Below are 23,036 nucleotides of genomic sequence, written 5' to 3' on the forward strand. Positions count from 1 at the left end.
TTTAGTAGAGACGGGGTTTCACTGTGGTCTCGATCTCCTGACCTCATGATCTGCCCGCCTCGGACTCCCAAAGTGCTGGGATTACAAGTGTGAGCCACCGCGCCCGGCCGGTCATAGAGTGATTTTTAAAAAATTTTTATTTCACCAGGTTTCATATGAAGCAATTGTGAAGGATAAGAAAAGTATCAGCCAGCGTGGTGGCTCACGCCTGTAATCCCAGCACTCTGGGAGGCCGAGGTGGGCGGACTGCCTGAGGTCAGGAGTTCGTGACCAGCCTGGCCAACATGGTGAAATCCCATCTCTTCTGAAAATACAAAAATTAACCAGGCATGGTGGCTGGCGCCTGTAACCCCACCAGCTACTCAGGAGACTGAGGCAGGAGAATCGCCTTAACTGGAAGGTGGAGGTTGCAGTGAGCCGAGATAGTGCCACTGCACTCCAGCCTGGGCAACAGAGTGAGACTCCATCTCCAAAAAAAAAAAAAAAAGTATCAAATACGGTACTTTGCCATTCTACGTATCACATGGTAAGTACTACATTATGTATTTTACATTTATAATGTCATTTAATCCTCATCATAACTCTGTAAGATAGGTATTATTCTCATTTTACAGAGGAGAAAATTGAGGCTCCGAGAGGTTGTGAAATTTTTCTAAGGCTACTCACCAGGAAATAGCACCTCCATGGTCATAACCTAGACTCTGCCATTACTAATAACTACTGCTTTGCTCTCATCCCAAGTTCAATCTTCTGATTTCTGACTAACACCTCCTGATTCTACTCACACCCTTTAGAATTCTGACTCTAACAATTACTCAATCCTATAAGAACCCACAATCCATTGTCTCTTGCCCCTCTCATAATCTCCCTTTTCAGTTCATTACTCAGCTTAGGTTTCATGGTCTATCCTTATAATCACTCCCTTATGTATGCCCTTATTACCCTTGCCTCTTTCTCTTTCCACCTTTATAACCTACAAGCTCCTACTTTGGTTAAATCTAAAACTGTTTATATCATACCAAAGTACATGGCAGAATGTGGCTGGAGAAAAAGATAATTACGTTGCCTGGTCGCATTTTAAATTGATGTCAAATAAATGCTGGTAACCCCTTAGTGCTACCCAGCAAGGGTACTATATTTCCTTAATCCATTCTTCACCCACCCTTCTACACAATTATTTCCCAACTTCTCTCTTCTCAAACCTCTAATACGACCACACTTTCAGCCAACGGTGGCACTATCAGAAGGCAATGTCCACATGTTCTCACCACATCTGCCAAACTCCTTGTCTCTGCACCCATACATTGTGCCAATCCTCCTATTACTTGCACGAACTACCCGTGCTCTGAAGGCCAACTCCTCACATTTACACTATGTTACACAACCTCTCACTCAAGAATATCAATTCAAAAATCTACAATGTCAGTTTTTCCCTCTCTACTGGAGCATTCTTGTGAGCAAACATGCTATAATACTGCATTTGAAAAATCTCCATCAAACCTCCATTTCTCACCAGCTACCACCCTAATGTCTGCTCTCTTTTATAGAAAAACTCCTTGAAAGAATTATCTAAAATTACTGTTTCTACTTTTTCTCATCTGGGTCTCTCAATTCTATCCAAATCAGACTTTAGTGTCTACCACTCTTCTGAAATTGCTTGCCAAAGTTATCAATGATCTTCCTATGGCTAGTCCAAATAGTTCAAGTCTTGATTCTATTACTCGACCTATCAGCAACATTTACCTAGTTTATCCTTCTTGAAATGTTTTCTTCACTTGGCTTCTAGGACATCACTCTCCCTTGGTCTACTCTCACCTCACCAGCCATTCTTTAGTCTCTCCTTTGCCGGTTCCTCTTCATCTCACTGTCCCATAAATACTGGAGTGCCCTCAAGTCAGACCCCAGGCTTCTTCTCTTCTCTAACTACATTCACTCTGTTGAAAATTGTTTTTAAATTTTTATTTTATTTTTATTATTTCTTTTTAGAGATAAGGTCTTGCTCTGTCACTCAGGTGGTAGTGCAGTGGCACAGTCATAGCTGACTGTAGCCTCAAACGCCTGGGCTCAAGCAATCCTCCTACCTCAGCCTTCCAAAGTGCTAGAATTTCAGGTGTGAGCCACTGCACCAGGCCTACATTCAGTCTTTAGATGATCTCACTCTATAGATGGCTTTAAAGCCATCTGGTCTCATGGCTTTAAAGAGTATCAATATGCTGACTATTCCTAAACTTTTTTTTTTTTTTTTTTTAAAGGCAGCATCTTGTTCTGTTGCTCAGGCTGGAGTGCACTGGCATGATCACAGCTTACTACAGCCTCGAACTCCTGGGCTCAAGTGGTCCTCCCGCCTCAGCCTCCCAAGTAACTGGGCCTACAGGCATGAGCCACTGCATCTGGCTATTTTTTTTTAAAATAGAAATGGTGTCTCACTTTGTTGCTTAATCGGCATCTTGAACTCCTGGCTTTGAGCCATCCTCCTGCCTTAGCCTCCTAAAGTTCTGGGATTACATGCATGAACCACCACTCTCAGCCCAATTCCTGTATTTTTAATTCCTGCCCAGACACCTTCCCTAAACCCTAACTGCCTGTTCAACATATCCAACTTGGATATTTAGTAGGCACCTTACACCTAACATGTACAAAACTAAATTCTTGATTTCCCTAAAATCTGTTCTGGCAATCTATCTATTCCATCTCATTGACAGCAACTCAAACCTTCTAGTAGTTGGCTCAAACCCAAAGCCCTGGAATCATCATTGATTCCTCATTTGTCTATCATATCTGCTCCATCAAGAAATCCTCTTTTGCTAGACTTAAAAAATACCATGGAATTTAATTACTGCCAGTCTCCTCCACTGTGACTACCCTGCTTTGAGCCACCCTCACCTTATGCCTAGATTACTGCAACAGTCTCCTACCTGCCCTCTCTGCTTCTGCCTTGTCCCCCAACACCTGTGCTCTGCACATTACAGCAATTGCTGCGCAATCACTTCTTGGCCCTCTGTATTCTCCCTACTATGCTTACTTACTGTTCTTACCGCCGATTGGCATATATGTTTAAATATTCGCTTGTTTACTGTTTGTCTTCCCTCATTAGAATGTAGGCTCCATGCAGCAGAAGCTTTGTTTCATTCACTGTTGTATGTTCGGCACAGGGTATGGCATAGCAGGCGCTCAATACATATTTACTGGAGGAGGAGAGGAAGGAATGATGGAGCCTAGATTTGAAACCAAATGTGTCTGGCTCCCAAACCTCTGTCTTTTGCTGATATAAGATTGTTCTTAGCTTCAGTAACAATGCTGAACATTAAAAAGGGTCTCTTCATTCTGATATAGTTCATACCAAGACTTATGTATTCTAAGTCCTTTGTACACATCATCTACTATTTTTGTCTCCTATCTTCTGTACTATTATTTACTTATCATTTGTGTTAAAATGACTAACCTTTTAAACTAAAATATATGTATCTTACGACTTTATATCACTATTCTAACTGAAAAATATTTGCCATAATAATTAGGTTATAACTAGTAAAATACAAAACCATTCATCCATATACCACCTAAGTTCATGCTGTGAACTATTTCTTATATGAATATCATATAAAATATCTAGGAAAACCTAGAAAACTTTACCAGAAGAAATTTCTCGTTAAGAAATAAATCAAGGCTGAGCACAGTGGCTCACGCATGTAATCCCAGCATTTTGGGAGGCTGAGGCAGAAGGATTGCTTGAGGCCAGGAGTTTGAGATCAGCCTGGGCAATATAACAAAACCTCGTCTCTACAAAAACAATTTTAAAATTAGCCAAGCATGGTGGTAGTGGTGGCTATGCAGGAGGTGATGTGGAAGGATCACTTGGATCCAAGAGTTTGAGGCTACAGTGAGCCACTTCACTCCAGCTTAGGTGCAAAAGTGAGACCCTGTTTTGAAAGAAAGGAAAGAAGAAAGAAAAAAGGGGGGAAAAAGGAAAGGAAAAGAAAAGAAAGAAATCAAGAAATTCTTAACTGTTAAATTCTTAACAAGATCTTAAGTGTGGAAGAGGTCACACAAAGCTACATATGTGGTAAAACTGCACAGAACTCAATATGCACACACTTATATACACATAAATGAATGCGTATAAAACTAATGAATTCTGAATTAAGTTGGATGACTGTATCACTATCAATTTCTTGGTTGTGATATTATACTACAGTTATGCAAGATATTACCACTGGGAGAACTGGGTGGGGAATGTAAGAGCACTCTTTGTATTTATTATTTCTGACGACTGTATGTGTAGCTACAATTATCTCAAAGTAAAAAGTGTTTAAGATATAACAAACAAAACCACAGGTCTTCCCTAGGCTTAGAAATACACCTTTCTACTGGCATCACATCTCAAGACAACTCCGGAAAATGTGATTAAGGGCTGGCTGCAGTGCCTCACGCCTGTAGCACTTTGAGAGGCTGAGGCAGGCAGATCACTTGAGGCCAGGAGTTTGCGACCAGCCAGGCCAACATAGTAAAACCCCATCTCTACTAAAAATACAAAAATTAGCAGGGCATGGTGGTGCACGCCTGTAATCCCAGCTACTCAGGAAGCTGAGGCACAAGAATTGCTTGAACCCAGGAGGAGAAGGTTGCAGTGGGCCAAGACTGCACCACTGCACTCCAGCCTGGGCAACAGATCGAGACTGTCTCAAAACAAAGAAAAGAAAATGTGATTAAGTTCATAACCTAAGAATAATTTATAGTAACTAATAACAAGAAGAATGGTGTTTTAATAAATGTTCATACACGGTTGTTATTGGCAGTAGAAAGGGAGAATATCCTAAGCCTGCGTAACAGAAATAAAGACAGGGAAAAAGACTGCTTTCAGTCCAGTGGAGGTGTTGATAAGAACTGAAATACAACTGCAACCGAGGTGCCCAAGGGTTGGAAAACCAAGGATGAAAGGAGAAATGGCCAGAGGTAAGTAGAGAGATAGTTTGGTGCCAAGTTTCTTCATGGTTTTGAATATCATGAAAATAAATTTAAATTTATCCCACTGGCAAGGAAAAACAATAGAAGATTTTCAAGCAGGGGAGTGATAGTAGGCCTGTTTTACAAAGATATAAAGATATAGTTTGTGTCATTACAGCAGATGGAATTGTGAAAGAAAGAAATCACATGCAAACAAGCAGCTACTTAACATTCCAGATGTGAAGAGATCTACAAAGAAGGTAAAATTAGAGGCAGCTTTTTGCTTCCCAAGTTGAAAAGTTAATAAAAATATATTATTATTACCAGTTCATAGTCAAGATTTAAAGACAAGAATATAAATAAGCTTACTTAAAAGAGTCATTAGAGAGCTGAGGGACTTTTGAGAAGCATTTACATAGAAAGGAATGAAAACCTGTTCTCAAAAAAAAAAAAAAAGGTCCAAGAGAAAGTAGTGTTACAAAAATCTAATGCAAATTGAGGTCGTTTAATGACATTAAATGCTGCATGTATCATCAGATAGGCAAACAATTTAAAAGACTGATTACATGCACTGTTGGTAAAAAATAAAAACAAAGGGACAATTTAAAATCATACTACAGGCTGGGTTTGGTGGCTCACGCCTGTAATCCCAGCTGTTTGGGAGGCTGAGGTGGGCTGATCACTTGAGGTCAAGAGTTCGAGACCAGCCTGGCCAACATGGCGAAACTCCATCTCTACTAAAAATACAAAAATTAGCCAGGTGTGTTGGCGTACACCTGTAATCCCAGTTGCTCAGGAGGCTGAGGCATGAGAATCGCTTGAACCTGGGAGGTGGAGGTTGCAGTGAGCCAAGATCGTGCCACTACACTCCAGCCTGGGTGATAGAGTGAAAACTGTCTCAAAAAACAAAGTCATACTAGAAAAAATTAAATATATTTATATAGTTTATGGGGAACAATTTCCAATATTAATATTTTAGGGCCAGTCTAGTAGTGATGAATTCCCTAACCTTTTGCTTGTCTGGGAAAGAATTTACTTCTCTTTCACTTATGAAGGATAATTTTGCTGGATACAGTATCCTTGGTTGGTAGTTTTTTTCTCTTTCAGTACTTTGAATATATCATACCATTCTCTCTTGGCCTGTAAAGGTTTCTGCTGAGAAATCTGCTATTAGTCTCATAGCTGTTCCTTGATAGGTGACTGCATGCTTTTTTCTTGCTGTTTTTTGAATTCTCTCTTTGTCTTTGATGTTAGATAGTTTGACTATAATGTACCATGGATAATGCCTTTTTGCATTTCATCTTCTTGGGGGGTCTCAGAGCCTCCAGTATCTGGATGTCTAAATCTCTTGTTAGACTTGGGAAGTTTTTGTCTATTATTTCATCAAATAGATTTTCTAACCCTTCCCTTCTCTCTTTGCCATCTGGGAAACCAATAATGTGTGTATTTGCTCACTTTATGTTGTCCAATATATCACAAAGGCTTTGTTAATTCTTTCTTATTTTTCTTCTTTTTGTCTGCTTGGGTTATTTCACAGGACCTGTCTTCAAGTTTTGAGATCTTCTCTTTTGCTTGATCTAGTCTATTGTTGAAGCTTTCAAATGTATTTTGTATTTCATTCAATGAATTCTTCCATTATAGAATTTGTTTGGTTCTTTTTTATACCTCTCTCTTTGGTAAATTTCTCATTCATATCCTGAATTGTTTTTCTGATTTCTCTGTACTGTTTTTCAGAATTTTCTTGTATCTCATTGAGATTCTTTAATATCAAAATTTTGAATTCTTTTTCCAGGATTTTATAAATTTGTTTTTCATTGGGATCTGTTACTAGAGAATTATGTTATTCCTTTGGAGTTATATTTCCTTGCTTTTTCATGTTTCCTACATTGATAACCGCACATCTGATGTAATAGTCACTTCTTCCAATTTTTTGAATTTGCTTCTGTAGGGAATGTTTTCCTGAAGATAGATCTATGGTGTTGTTTGGGTAGGGCCCTTTGGCCTTGATTCTGGGTGCTTGCAGTGGTACAGTATCTGTACGATTTCTTTGGCTATAAACAGTGTCAGTGGTGTTTATAATTTCTTCAGTGGTTTTAGGTGCAGTTATTAGTGGGGCCTGTGGTAAAGTTTTGCTGAGGATTGGGACACCAGGTAGGCCAGTCTTTGAGCCCCAGTAGAGGCAGTGGTGAGTTGGCACCAGTAGTCCAGGTGGGCTTCAGGTAGCTTACTCAGATGCTGATAGTTGCAGCAGTGAGCTGGGTGGGTGGGCGGATTCTTGGGCCTCTGGGCAGCTGGCATAAAACAGCAGTGGCAGTGGTGGGACAATCTTCTGGGTCTTGAGCAGTGTATGCTGGTGTTGGTGGTGGCTGTGATGGGGTGGGCAGCTCAGTCTCCAAGCCTGCAGGTGGCATGTGCAGGTAGGTGTCAGCTGTGATTGTAGTGGCAGGGGTGGGTAGAACCAACCTCAAGCCCCCTGGAGGAGTATTCAGGTGCCAATGGTGGTAGAATGCTCTGGGGAATCTCCTGGACCCTAGCCTGTGTGCTCTGGCATGGAGTAGGGATATGAAGCCAGGTTGGGGTGGCTTGTCCTCAGGCTCTCAACAATATGTGCAGGTGCCAGTCATCGTAGGCAGGGGCAGGCTGATCCCTAGGCCACTGGCAGAATGCTCAGGTGGGGGGCAGTAGTGGCTGCACTGCTGCCCTGCCACTGGAGAAGGGAGGGATACCTTCTGAGCTGGAAGCCTAGGCTAGCAGGTGGGGAACATGTGAACCACCTAGGCTAGCAGGTGGGGAATACTTGCCCCAGCATCACTCGCTCCCCAGCAGCACTTACACTGCTAACCTAACAGTGTTAACCCACACCTTGGCCCCAAGGGCAGCAGCTCACACTTCTCTCGTGCTTTAGCCCTAGTGCTGCTGGACCCCAGGATAGTGCACAGTCTGTTGGGGGCAGGGCTCTAAAATAGTGCCTTGCTGCAGTTGCTTAGTTCTCAGAGTGTGTGTGGGACCCAGCATGGGCTCCCTTCTTGGTGTAGTGCCATCACACAATCTCCTGGCAGCTCTCTATCTTAGTTTCAAGGCCCAGGAAGGTTGAAGGGCTCTTCCATGGCCAGCACTGCAGAAGTCTACAGTGGGAATTTGGCTCCTGACTAATCCCACCTGAACAGGCTACCTTGTTTCCCTTTCCTTTTTAACTTTAGGTATTTCCTGTCACTTTTCTGTTGAATTCCAGTGTTCTCTCTTGGATGACCTAGTCAACATGTGATTATTCACTCACTAGTTTGGTTTTTCTTAGTGGAGGAGGTATGAAGTGCCCCTAGTCAGCCAGCTTGAAGCCTCTCCCTCCAATATCAACATTTTAAATATATAAACCCTTTGATCCAGCATTTCTCTCTCTAAGAATTTACCTTACAGGTACATTTTCGGTGTACAAAAATATACTTATATTCATACAGAACTTATTCACTGCAGCATTATTTGAAATACTAATAAACTAAATAACTACAAATAGGGATGTGGATAACAAAAGTATAGTTCATCAATACAATGGCACTAAAGCAGGCATTAAAAAGAATGAGGGACCAGAACATACTGACATGAAGGGATTTCTAAAATAGACTCCTTAAGTGTGTGTGCGGGGAGCAGGGGTTTTACAGAGTGCATGTATATAATAATTGCAGTTCTGTTAGAAACAACAAAACTATGTATGTCCATGCGTGAATCACACAGAAAAAAATGTGAAAGAAAAGACCACACACTTGTAATAGCAATTACCCTAGGGGAGTAGAAATGTGAATGGAAGATGCTTGGGAAATGATATTCTTTATACTCCTGTCCTGTTTACCTACTTGATAAAAAACATGTATTACTTGGATAAGAATTTAAAACTACCAATGCAAATATACATACGAAAAAGTTAAATGGAAAATTTTAAATGACTAAAACTAAAATAAGCTCCAAATAAACAAAAACATTGGCAATTGTTCTCAGCCTCAATCCTGATCTTTCTATTGTCTTTTTCACAATAGCACCACCATCCTCTCAATTGCCTAAATGAAAACACCTGGGAGTCATTGTATAATTCTTCATCTCTCTCCCCCTGCTTCATTCATTCAGTCAGTAAATATTTATCCAGTGCTTTCTATGTTGCAAGAGCTATTTTAAATATGAAGAAAATTGTTTATATATGTAATCTGTCTCAGAACAAATTTGACAAACACAAAAAACAACTCTGCCAAATCATTTGCAAGTCCTCTGGCTTAAGTCTTCTAAATACCTCTGAAATCTTCCTTACAACTTGATTTCTGCTACAATTTCCTTGGTTCAAATATGAGATGATGAGGAATTAAATTCCTGCCATTCTATCCTTTCTGAATTCTTCCTCACACCCCTCGAATCCACCTTTATACTATCACTAAAGATGATAATGTGATTCCTCTCATGGAAACATTTCAACACCTCCATTACGTTCTGAATAAAAAAGCAAACTCTATACTGTGATATGTAAAGTCCTTTTATGATGCCTACCTATGATGTATCCTTAATCTCCACCACTCCAGTTAACCTCTAACCCACATACTTCACAGTAACCCTACTGAACTGTTACCTAACAGTCACATTTTCTCATGCTCCATGCCTTAAAGGGGTTATTTTCACTTAGAATTCCTTTTACCAAACTGTCTGCCTGGAAAACTCCTGCACATTCTTTAAGACCTGGCTCTACAAGCCTAGGTTTTCTTCTATGGCTCCAATGCCCCTCTCCTACTACCCAATTCTGCAACTGTTTATAGTGGCTATCTCCTGTATGCTTACGAAGGACAGACAGCGTATCTTCTAGTCTCTCTAATCCTAAGGTCTACTTTAACTGCTGACATGTAGTAGGCATTTCATATGTATCCTATGAATAAGAAAGAAAGAATGAATGTGTGTTTAAATAGCTATCTGACCTTGAGTAAGACAAATAACCTGAGACCTGGTTTCCTAGTGTATAAAATGAGAATTATTATATCTACCTCACAGAGCTGTTCTGATAATCATGGGAGATGAGTTCTTAGCACAGTGTCTGCCACATAGTAAATATTTGGTATATATTGGCTTGCAATACTTTTTTAAATTAGGGTTTATAAGCTAGCCTAGGAGCATAGCTTTTTAATCCTTATTTCTTTGGTAACCTGAATCCTGAATTTTAAATAAACTTGGAATATAACTCCTGGCCTCAAGCAATCCTCCCATCTCAGGCTCCCAAAGCACTGGGATTGCAGGCATGAGCCACCATGCCCAGCCTAACTATCTATAAGTTGGATCCTTCTTTACTGCAAGCAAACTTCTTCTTAGGCTGATTTCCTTATATCAGCAACACTGAATATCCCATGCTCACTGTCACCTCAAGGTTTTGTTCTACTTGCCTCTCTTACCTAGAATTTCATCTCTCCTCTCTTCCTCCTTAGCTGAATTCTGCAGATACAGAAAATCCTTAAGAAAATCTGTGTGGTTTCTTTGTCTTTTTTTTTTTTTTTTTTTGAGACGGAGTCTCGCTCTGTCGCCCAGGCTGGAGTGCAATGGCGCGATCTCGGCTCACTGCAAGCTCTGCCCCCTTGGGTTCACGCCATTCTCCTGCCTCAGCCTCCCGAGTATCTGGGACTACAGGCGCCCACTACAATGCCTGACTAATTTTTTTTTGTATATTTAGTAGAGACGGGGTTTCACCATGTTAGCCAGGATGGTCTCGATCTCCTGACCTCGTGATCCGCCTGCCTCGGCCTCCCAAAGTGCTGGGATTACAGGCTTGAGCCACCGTGCCCGGCCTTTTTCTGGGAGACAGAGTCTCACTCTGTCACCCAGGCTGGAGGGGAGTGGTGCATTCACAGCTAACTGCTGCCTTGAACTCCTGGGCTCAAGCAATCCTCCTGCCTTAGCCTCCTGAGTAGCTGGGACTACAGGCAAGTACCACCACACCCAGCTAATGTTTGTATTTTTTTGTAGAGATGGAGTCTCACTATACTGACCAGGCTAGTCTTGAACTACTGGCCTCAAGTGATCCTTCCACCTCGGCCTCCCAAAGTGCTAGGATTGTAGGCATGAAGAAAATCTATTAATATTTTTATTTCCTGTTTTGCTTTAATATGCCTTATTGAAATCATACTGTTCTATTATTTATAGCTCTCAAGACACCTTCCATGATATCAGTAGGCCACTGTGAAGAACTATTAGGGTTTCTTATCATATATCCTTCAGTTTTCTAGCTTCACTGCCACATTCTTAAGAAATTATCTGATGTCATTGTGGTTTTGATTTGCATTTCTCTGATGGCCAGTGATGAGGAGCATTTTTTCATGTGTTTTTTGGCTGCATAAATGTCTTCTTTTGAGAAGTGTCTGTTCATGTCCTTCGCCTACTTTTTGATGGAGTTGTTTGTTTTTTTCTTGTAAATGTGTTTGAGTTCATTGTAGATTCTGGATATTAGCCCTTTGTCAGATGAGTACGTTGCAAAAATTTTCTCCCATTTTGTAGGTTGCCTGTTCACTCTGATGGTAGTTTCTTTTGCTGTGCAAAAGCTCTTTAGTTTAATTAGATCCCATTTGTCAATTTTGGCTTTTGTTGCCATTGCTTTTAGTGTTTTAGACATGAAGTCCTTGCCCATGCCTATGTCCTGAATGGTAGAATGGCGATCATTAAAAAGTCAGGAAACAACAGGTGCTGGAGAGGATGTGGAGAAATAGGAACACTTTTACACTGTTGGTGGGACTGTAAACTAGTTCAACCATTGTGGAAGTCAGTGTGGCGATTCCTCAGGGATCTAGAACTAGAAATACCATTTGACTCAGCCATTACATTACTGGGTATATACCCAAAGGACTATAAATCATGCTGCTATAAAGACACATGCCCACATACGTTTGGTGCGGCACTATTCACAATAGCAAAGACTTGGAACCAACCCAAATGTCCAACAACGATAGACTGGATTAAGAAAATGTGGCACATATACACCATGGAATACTATGCAGCCATAAAAAAAAGATGAGTTCATGTCCTTTGTAGGGACATGGATGAAACTGGAAAACATCATTCTCAGTAAACTATCGCAAGGACAAAGAACCAAACACCGCATGTTCTCACTCATAGGTGGGAATTGAACAATGAGAACACATGGACACAGGAAGGGGAACATCACACTCCAGGGACTGTTGTGGGGTGGGGGGAGTGGGGAGGGACAGCAATAGGAGATATACCTAATGCTAAATGACGAGTTAATGGGTGCAGCACACCAACATGGCACATGGATACATATGTAACAAACCTGCACATTGTGCACATGTACCCTAAAATTTAAAGTATAATAATAATAATAAAAATGACAGTCATATTGGCAAAAAAAAGAAAAAAAAAGAAATTATCTGATATCAATCGTCACTGACAATTCAACAGCTTGATTTCATATTCAGACTCTAAACCATGCACTTCAATACTAAGTTCTTAATTACCTCGGATTCTCTGCTATTGTTTGAAGGGTATTTGGTCATAATCCTAACCAGACTGCAAGCTCTGAGGTCACTGACTTCTGGGTCCTTCAACACAAGGACAACTCTGAGCGTAAAAGACAATAAATACTTCCAAATTGCCCTCAAAAAAGAAATCAAATTCTTTTTTTTTTGAGCCGGAGTCTCACTCTGTCGCCCAGGCTGGAGCGCAGTGGCATGATCTCGGCTCAATGCAACCTCTGCCTCACAGGTTCAAGCAATCCTCCTGCCTCAGCCTCCCAAGTAGCTGGGATTACAGGTGCCCGCCACCACGCCTGGCTAATTTTTGTATTTTTAGTAGAGACAGGGTTTCACCATGTTGGCCAGGCTGGTCGTGAACTCCTGATCTCAGGGGATCCGCCTGCCTTGGCCTCCCAAAGTGCTGGGACTACAGGCGTGAGCCACTGCACCTGGCCAAAAGAAACCAAATTCTAAACAAACATACACTTTTAAGATACCAGGAAATTACGGGTGGAGCCAAGATGGCCGAATAGGAACAGCTCCGGTCTCCAGCTCCCAGCCCCAGCGACACAGAAGACGGGTGATTTCTGCATTTCTGCTTGAGGTACCGGTTTCATCTCACTAGGGAGTGCCTAACAGTGGGTTCAGGACAGTCGGTGAAGCGCACTGTGCGCGAGCCGAAGCAGGGCGAGGCATTGCCTCACTCGGGAAGCGCAAGGGGTCAGGGAGTTCCCTTTCCTAGTCAAAGAAAGGGAAAACAGACGGCACCTGGAATATCGGGTCAGTCCCGTCCTAATACTGCGCTTTTCCAACGGGCCTGGAAAACGGCACACTAGGAGATTGTGTCCCGCACCTGGCTCGGAGGGTCCTATGCCCACAGAGTCTTGCTGATTGCTAGCACAGCAGTCTGAGATCACGCTGCAAGGCGGCAACGAGGCTGGGGGAGGGGCGCCCGCCATTGCCCAGGCTTGCTTAGGTAAACAAAGCAGCCAGGAAGCTCGAACTGGGTGGAGCCCACCACAGCTCAAGGAGGCCCGCCTGCCTCTGTAGGCTCCACCTCTGGGGGCAGGGCACAGACAACCAAAAACTCAGCGAGAACCTCCACAGCCTTAAATGTCCCTGTCTGACTGACAGCTTTGAAGAGAGTAGTGGTTCTCCCAGCACGCAGCTGGAGATCTGAGAACGGACAGACTGCCTCCTAAAGTGGGTCCCTCACCCCTGAGCCGCCTAACTGGGAGGCACCCCCCCAGTGGGACAGACTGACACCTCATTCAACCGGGTACTCCTCTGAGACAAAACTTTCAGAGGAACTATCAGACAGCTGAATTTGTGGTCTCACGAAAATCCGCTGTTCTGCAGCCACCGGTGCTGACACCCAGCCAAACAGGGTCTGGAGTGGACCTCTAGTAAACTCCAACAGACCTGCAGCTGAGGGTCTTGTCTGGTAGAAGGAAAATTAACAAACAGAAAGGACATCCACACCAAAAACCCATCTGTACATCACCATCATCAAAGACAAAAAGTAGACAAAACCACAAAGATGGGGAAAAAACAGACCAAAAAAACTGGAAACTCTAAAAAACAGAGCACCTCTCCTCCTCCAAAGGAACGCAGTTCCTCACCAGCAACGGAACAAAGCTGGATGGAGGATGACTTTGATGAGTTGGGAGAAGAAGGCTTCAGACGATCAAACTACTCTGAGCTACGAGAGGAAATTCAAAACAATAGCAAAGAAGTTAAAAACTTTGAAAAAAAATTAGAAGAATGGATAACTAGAATAACCAATGGAGAGAAGGGCTTAAAGGAGATGATGGAGCTGAAAGCCAAGTTTCGAGAACTACGCGAAGAATGCAGAAGCCTCAGTAGCAGATGCGATCAACTGGAAGAAAGGGTATCGCTGATAGAAGATGAAATGAATGAAATGAAGAGAGAAGGGAAGTTTAGAGAAAAAAGAATAAAAAGAAATGAACAAAGCCTCCAAGAAATTTGGGACTATGTGAAAAGACCAAACCTACGTCTGATTGGTGTACCTGAAAATGATGGGGAGAATGGAACCAAGTTGGAAAACACTCTGCAAGATATTATCCAGGAGAACTTCCCCAATCTAGCAAGGCAGGCCAGCATTCAGATTCAGGAAATACAGAGAACGCCACAAAGATACTCCTCGAGAAGGGCAACTCCAAGACACATAATTGTCAGATTCACCAAAGTGGAAATGAAGGAAAAAATGTTAAGGGCAGCCAGAGAGAAAGGTCGGGTTACCCACAAAGGGAAGCCCATCAGACTAACAGCTGATCTCTCAGCAGAAACTCTACAAGCCAGAAGAGAGTGGGGGCCGATATTCAACATTCTTAAAGAAAAGAATTTTCAACCCAGAATTTCCTATCCCGCCAAACTAAGCTTCATAAGTCAAGGAGAAATAAAATACTTTACAGACAAGCAAACGCTGAGTGATTTTGTCACCACCAGGCCTGCCCTAAAAGAGCTCCTGAAGGAAGCACTAAACATGGAAAGGAACAACCGGTACCAGCCCCTGCAAAAACATGCCAAATTGTAAAGACCATCGAGGCTAGGAAGAAACTATAGCAACTAACGAGCAAAATAACCAACTAACATCATAATGACAGGATCAGATTCACACATAACAATATTAACGTTAAATGTAAATGGGCTAAATGCTCCAATCAAAAGACACAGACTGGCAAACTGGATAAGGAGTCAGGACCCATCAGTGTGCTGTATTCAGGAAACCCATCTCATGTGCAGAGACACACATAGACTCAAAATAAAGGGATGGAGGAAGATCTATCAAGCAACTGGAAAACAAAAAAAGGCAGGGGTTGCAATCCTAGTCTCTGATAAAATAGACTTTAAACCAACAAAGATCAAAAGAGACAAAGAAGGCCATTACATAATGGTAAAGGGATCAATTCAACAAGAAGAGCTAACTATCCTAAATATATATGCACCCAACACAGGAGCACCCAGATTCATAAAGCAAGTCCTCAGTGACCTACAAAGGGACTTAAACTCCCACACAATAATAATGGGAGATTTTAACACCCCACTGTCAGCATTAGACAGATCAACGAGACAGAAAGTTAACAAGGATATCCAGGAATTGAACTCAGCTCTACATAAAGTGGACCTAATAGACATCTACAGAACTCTCCACCCCAAATCAACAGAATATACATTTTTTTCAGCACCACACCACACCTATTCCAAAATTGACCACATAGTTGGAAGTAAAGCTCTTCTCAGCAAATGTAAAAGAACAGAGATTATAACAAACTGTCTCTCAGACCACAGTGCAATCAAACTAGAACTCAGGATTAAGAAACTCAGTCAAAACCGCTCAACTACATGGAAACTGAACAACCTGCTCCTGAATGACTATTGGGTACATAATGAAATGAAGGCAGAAATAAAGATGTTCTTTGAAACCAACGAGAACAGAGACACAACATACCAGAATCTCTGGGACATGTTCAAAGCAGTGTGTAGAGGGAAATTTATAGCACTAAATGCCCACAAGAGAAAGCAGGAAAGATCCAAAATTGACACCCTAACATCACAATTAAAAGAACTAGAAAAGCAAGAGCAAACACATTCAAAAGCTAGCAGAAGGCTAGAAATAACTAAAATCAGAGCAGAACTGAAGGAAATAGAGACACAAAAAACCCTTCAAAAAATTAATGAATCCAGGAGCTGGTTTTTTGAAAAGATCAACAAAATTGATGGACCGCTAGCAAGACTAATAAAGAAGAAAAGAGAGAAGAATCAAATAGATGCAATAAAAAACGAAAAAGGGGATATCACCACCGATCCCACAGAAATACAATCTACCATCAGAGAATACTACAAACACCTCTATGCAAATAAACTAGAAAATCTGGAAGAAATGGATAAATTCCTCGACAAATACACCCTCCCAAGACTAAACCAGGAAGAAGTTGAATCTCTGAATAGACCAATAACAGGTTCTGAAATTGTGGCAATAATCAATAGCTTACCAACCAAAAAGAGTCCAGGACCTGATGGATTCACAGCTGAATTCTACCAGAGGTACAAGGAGGAACTGGTACCATTCCTTCTGAAACTATTCCAATCGATAGAAAAAGAGGGAATCCTCCCTAACACATTTTACGAAGCCAGCATCGTCCTGATACCAAAACCTGGCAGAGACATAACCAAAAAAGAGAATTTCAGACCAATATCCTTGATGAACATTGATGCAAAAATCCTCAATAAAATACTGGCAAACCGAATCCAGCAGCACATCAAAAAGCTTATCCACCATGATCAAGTGGGCTTCATCCCTGGGATGCAAGGCTGGTTCAACATACGCAAATCAATAAATGTAATCCAGCATATAAACAGAACCAAAGACAAAAACCACATGATTATCTCAATAGATGCAGAAAAGGCCTTTGACAAAATTCAACAACCCTTCATGCTAAAAACTCTCAATAAATTAGGTATTGATGGGACGTATCTCAAAATAATAAGAGCTATCTACAACAAACCCACAGCCAATATCATACTGAATGGGCAAAAACTGGAAGCATTCCCTCTGAAAACTGGCACAAGACAGGGATGCCCTCTCTCACCGCTACTATTCAACATAGTGCTGGAAGTTCTGGCCAGAGCAATCAGGCAGGAGAAGGAAATAAAGGGTATTCAATTAGGAAAAGAGGAAGTCAAATTGTCCCTGTTTGCAGATGACATGATTGTATATCTAGAAAACCCCATTGTCTCAGCCCAAAATCTCCTTAAGCTGATTAGCAACTTCAGCAAAGTCTCAGGATACAAAATTAATGTACAAAAATCACAAGCATTCTTGTACACCAATAACAGACAAACAGAGAGCCAAATCATGAGTGAACTCCCATTCACAATTGCTTCAAAGAGAATAAAATACCTAGGAATCCAACTTACAAGGGATGTGAAGGACCTCTTCAAGGAGAACTACAAACCACTGCTCAATGAAATAAAAGAGGATACAAACAAATGGAAGAACATTCCATGCTCATGGGTTGGAAGAATCAATATCGTGAAAATGGCCATACTGCCCAAGGTCATTTATAGATTCAATGCCATCCCCATCAAGCTACCAATGACTTTCTTCACAGAATTGGAAAAAACTACTTTAAAGTTCATATGGAACCAAAAAAGAGCCCGCATCGCCAAGTCAATCCTAAGCCAAAAGAACAAAGCTGGAGGCATCACGCTACCTGACTTTAAACTCTACTACAAGGCTACAGTAACCAAAACAGCATGGTACTGGTACCACAACAGAGACATAGATCAATGGAACAGAACAGAGCCCTCAGAAATGATGCCGCATAGCTACAACTATCTGATCTTTGACAAACCTGACAAAAACAAGAAATGGGGAAAGGATTCCCTATTTAATAAATGGTGCTGGGAAAACTGGCTAGCCATATGTAGAAAGCTGCAACTGGATCCCTTCCTTACACCTTATACAAAAATTAATTCAAGATGGATTAAAGACTTATATGTTAGACCTAAAACCATTAAAATCCTACAAGAAAACCTAGGCAATACCATTCAGGACATAGGCGTGGGCAAGGACTTCATGTCTAAAACACCAAAAGCAATGGCAACAAAAGCCAAAATCGACAAATGGGATCTCATTAAACTAAAGAGCTTCTGCACAGCAAAAGAAACTATCATCAGAGTGAACAGGCAACCTACACAATGGGAGAAAATTTTTGCCACCTACTCATCTGACAAAGGGCTAATATCCAGAATCTACAATGAACTCAAACAAATTTACAAGAAAAAAACAAACAACCCCATCAAAAAGTGGGCAGAGGACATGAACAGACACTTCTCAAAAGAAGACATTTATGCAGCCAAAAAACACATGAAGAAATGCTCCTCATCACTGGCCATCAGAGAAATGCAAATCAAAACCACAGTGAGATACCATCTCACACCAGTTAGAATGGCCATCATTAAAAAATCAGGAAACAACAGGTGCTGGAGAGGATGTGGAGAAATAGGAACACTTTTACACTGTTGGTGGGACTGTAAACTAGTTCAACCATTGTGGAAGTCAGTGTGGCGATTCCTCAGGGATCTCGAACTAGAAATACCATTTGACCCAGCCATCCCATTACTGGGTATATACCCAAAGGACTATAAATCATGCTGCTATAAAGACACATGCACACGTATGTTTATTGCGGCACTATTCACAATAGCAAAGACTTGGAACCAACCCAAATGTCCAACAACGATAGACTGGATTAAGAAAATGTGGCACATATACACCATGGAATACTATGCAGCCATAAAAAATGATGAGTTCGCGTCCTTTGTAGGGACATGGATGAAACTGGAAAACATCACTCTCAGTAAACTATCGCAAGGACAAAAAACCAAACACCGCATGTTCTCACTCATAGGTGGGAATTGAACAATGAGAACTCACGGACACAGGAAGGGGAACATCACGCTCCGGGGACTGTTGTGGGGTGGGGGGAGGGGGGAGGGACAGCATTAGGAGATACACCTAATGCTAAATGACGAATTAATGGGTGCAGGAAATCAACATGGCACATGGATACATATGTAACAAACCTGCACATTGTGCACATGTACCCTAAAACCCTAAAGTATAATAAAAAAAAAAAAAAAAAAAAAAAAAAAAAGACAAAATTACTAGGAAAAGCAAATAGGTCCTTAGCTAGCAATGGAGGGTCAAATACTTCTCACAGTGCATCATTCTGTCCTCTTCCATAGTCACATCTATCTACCTTCTCTAACCTTTTTTCCCTTTTCCATTTTTAATGACACTTCTGATTACATTGGGCTCACCTGCACAATCCAGGATAATGTTCTTAGTTTAAGGTCATCTGATTAAGAATCTTAATTCCACCTGCATCCTCAATTCTTTGCCATGTAACACAACGTATTCAAAAGTTCTGGGGTTTAGGGCACAGGCATTTTTGGAGGGCTATTATTGTTTATTAGTTATATTCTTTATCGAAATTTTGAAACACATTTTTAGATCACAAAGTTTCTTTTTAGTTCACCTAAAGCCACATCTTGACATTAAATTCATATTCAAAGTTGATGTAAAATGCGATGCCAAATTTCACTATTGTTCCTCTAGTGGTTTTACAAATTTACTATGTGAATATGCAAATGAAGTTGAATAATTCATCCAGGTTAAAGCCAAATATAAAATGAAACTATATATGTTATACTTTCTAAAAACATACTGAAACTCTGGCATAAATATACTGTATATTGATATTATCATTATTCCTTAATTATAAATATGATATAGACAGACCTTTTAACTAATTGCAACTACTGCCTAATTTTATACTGAGAAAAGGAATAATTTGTCATATACATGCATCAGTAAAAAATTTCACTATAAGGAATGAAAGCAATGGGAAGTATATGTGTGTGTATATATATAATATACACATGTATATTATGTGTGTGTATATTATATATATACACATATATATTATATGTGTATATGTAATATATATGTATATATTATATGTATACATATATGTACTCTCCCTGTCTGCATATATGTGTGTGTATATGTATATATAGTATATACGTATATATTATATATGCGTATATATTACATATATGTATGTATGCGTATATATTATATATACGTATATATTATTATATATGCGTATGTATAATATATGCATATGCACACACACACACGTATATGTAGACAGGGAGAGAGACAGAAAGAGATGTGTATATATATACATATGTATCTATATATACCTATATAAACACAATAAAATGCATATTAGTTTAGAAAGTTATTGGCTCCAAGCTTCCATACATCTACTAGTCTCAAACAGCAGAAGTTATCATCCTAGTAAGATTGCTTAGAAAGTAACTGCCTTCTTATCACACGAGACTATCTCAGTTTAATATTAATCTGTTTCCTCCATATGCAATAAACAAAAACTTGTTTCTATTTTTCCATACAGTAACCAGAAAAAATAGTAAAACTATTTTTTTCGCTAAACTTGTGATAACCAAAACATTTACTTGATTGAATCTTTTGGACCATCCCATCATGGAGGTTATTTCTGTGCTTTTAATAGTTAGAAGGTGCCATCTGATATAACCATTTCATGTTGTTTATAAGACAACCAAGGCACAGAGAAGTTCATTCCTACAATTGGAGAAAAGTTGCTAACAGAACTGCGATTGAAATTTGGTCAAGAATGCTTAAAGCCACAGAAAACGTGTGCTTCAGCAAAAGGATGTACTATTTGTAGAAATGGCTAACATGATTCTCCCTTAGATGCAAACAGCAACCCATCCATCCATCCCCCCATCCATCCATCCATCATTATTAATTATGTAGCCTAATAGCATGTACCACAATTAACTGAACTTTTAATTGAGAACACATGTACTCTCAACCCCCATTAAGATAGTAAACTAATTTATAATTTTCAAAATCTTTGGAAAAAAATAAAGTACTTCACTCCTCTAAGACCTCCAATATTGCTTTCCTTTAATTTTAAAACCACCTTAATTTAACAGAGACACCTCCTACTCTCCAGTCAGCATCCCAAACTATCAAAGGAAAGATTGCTTTGGAAATTTCTCAACTGCTTTTAAAATTACATGGTGGAAGTGTCATTAATTCAATAAACATTAGACACCTAATATATCAAAACCACTAAAATGTAAGATTTTAAAATACAATCATTGGAATAGCTCTTCAGAACTCATCTTATTTGATCATTCCAATCAAATATGTGTTATCTAAAGCCTTTTTCACCAGCTTATGATTTTTCAGAATAATGTGAACTACATCCCTGATTACTAGAGAGACCTATTTGTCTCTATTATTTCTCTAAGTTTCTAAAGACAAAACTATTAATTGGCATAGTCCTAAATTTATATTGCCTGATTTCACCAATTCCTTGATTAGTGTTTTTAAAATCCTCCTTTCATATTCTTGTCCCTCATTTAAAATGTTATCACCTCTCAAATAAAAATCTTATTTTGCTGGTTACTTAGAATTACAATTTGGAAATGATTTTTCTTCTTGATTAGGAACTTCTCCGTTTAAATTTTACATAAAAGAAAATAATTGTTATTCTCACTACAAAGATCAGAACTTAATAATTCAGATATACATTTTTGGTTGAAAAATAAATTTCTAGGCCAAAAAAAAAAAAAAAAAAAAAAAAAAAAAAAGATACCAGTAGGTCACTAAGGACACAATTTGTATTCCATTCTCATCCACCTTCATTACAATTCGTATGTGGGATATTAACTAGCCACGTCTAAATCTTTTGTTTATATTTAAAAATACAAACACACATACATATTTCTAAAATAAGTACTGTGCTAAAAAGAAGCTCTTTTCCTTACAATACATTAGAAAGTTTTCCCCCAGTCTCACAAAAACTCCATCTTTCCATATTTAGAATTTATTTCAGAAGTATCAATGAAGATTGCAGAACATATACAATCTTGTTTCATCACCGTCACAATAATGTGTTTCATCATAGGTCACTCAGCAATTTGTGTTCCATTGTCACCTGCCGTCTTTAAGTTTCAATTGGGGGTATAATTAATTATATAAAATATAATCTTGGCTTATATAAGACATGAAAATGATCTATTTTATATATATTACAATCTATTTTAGATTATTCAATGTTATAAAACATTAAAATTTTGATAATTTTGAAATTATATGCAAAAACATAGCAGAGAAAAGAAGTAATTCTTTTAAAAACTAGAGTGTTACATTATCTATATGTGACATAGCTTTAAGTAAAACCATTTCTAAAGAAAATAGGCAAAAACTACTAAGTTACCTGTAATCATTCCGATCATCAGCTTTTACTCCAGGCCAATCTCTCTTCAGGTATTGACTAGCCAACTTCTGGATACCCTGTTAAAAAATACATATTTTTTCTAAAATAAGTATTATGCCACAAAGGAAGCTCTTTTCCTTAAAATACATGACTTAGAAAATCTCATTTTTCCAAACGTAAATTTAATTCAGAAGTGAAAAAAAACAATGATAGGCTGCACGTGGTGGCTCATACCTATAATCCCAGCACTTTGGGAGGCCAAGGCAGACAGATCACTTGAGGTCAGGAGTTTGAGACCAGCTTGGCCAACATGGTGAAAATCTATCTCTACCAAAAATATAAAAATTAGCCGGGTGTGGTAGCATGCACCTGTAGTCCCAGCTACCTGGGAGGCTGAGGCAGGAGAATCACTTGAATCCAGGAGGCAGAGGCTGCAATGAGGCGAGACTGGGCCTCAGCACTCCAGCCTGGGTGATAGAGTGAGGCTCTGTCTCAAAAAAAAAAAAACAAAAAAAACAAAAAAAACCCAATTAACCAACCAACCAACCAACCAAACAAACAAAAAACAGTGATAAATGGTAGAACACTACAACCTTTTTTCATTATTGTCCAGTCCTCTCTTGTCTCCATTTTTAGGAAAAGGGTGAGTATAAGGAAAAGAAAGTCGAAACTTCATTGATATGCCTTTCACTTTTAACTATTTGACTAGCCATAAAAACAAACCACCTCTGGCATGTCACAGGGA

The 23,036-nt window shown here is 39.8% G+C and overlaps 1 protein-coding gene across 3 annotated transcripts in view; it reads right to left on the reverse strand.

Annotated features, from left to right (window-relative positions):
- FCHSD2 (FCH and double SH3 domains 2) overlaps positions 1-23,036 on the reverse strand; it is a 342,640-nt gene that overhangs the window by 184,761 nt on the left and 134,843 nt on the right. For all 3 annotated transcript variants that reach the window (XM_055282851.2, XM_063641345.1, XM_055282853.2), the window contains exon 4: positions 22,292-22,368. In XM_055282851.2, coding sequence (XP_055138826.1) covers positions 22,292-22,368 — 77 coding nt within the window. The remainder of the gene's footprint in view (positions 1-22,291; positions 22,369-23,036) is intronic.

The sequence above is a fragment of the Symphalangus syndactylus genome, chromosome 6 (genome assembly GCF_028878055.3).
Source record: "Symphalangus syndactylus isolate Jambi chromosome 6, NHGRI_mSymSyn1-v2.1_pri, whole genome shotgun sequence".
Taxonomy (NCBI): domain Eukaryota; kingdom Metazoa; phylum Chordata; class Mammalia; order Primates; family Hylobatidae; genus Symphalangus; species Symphalangus syndactylus.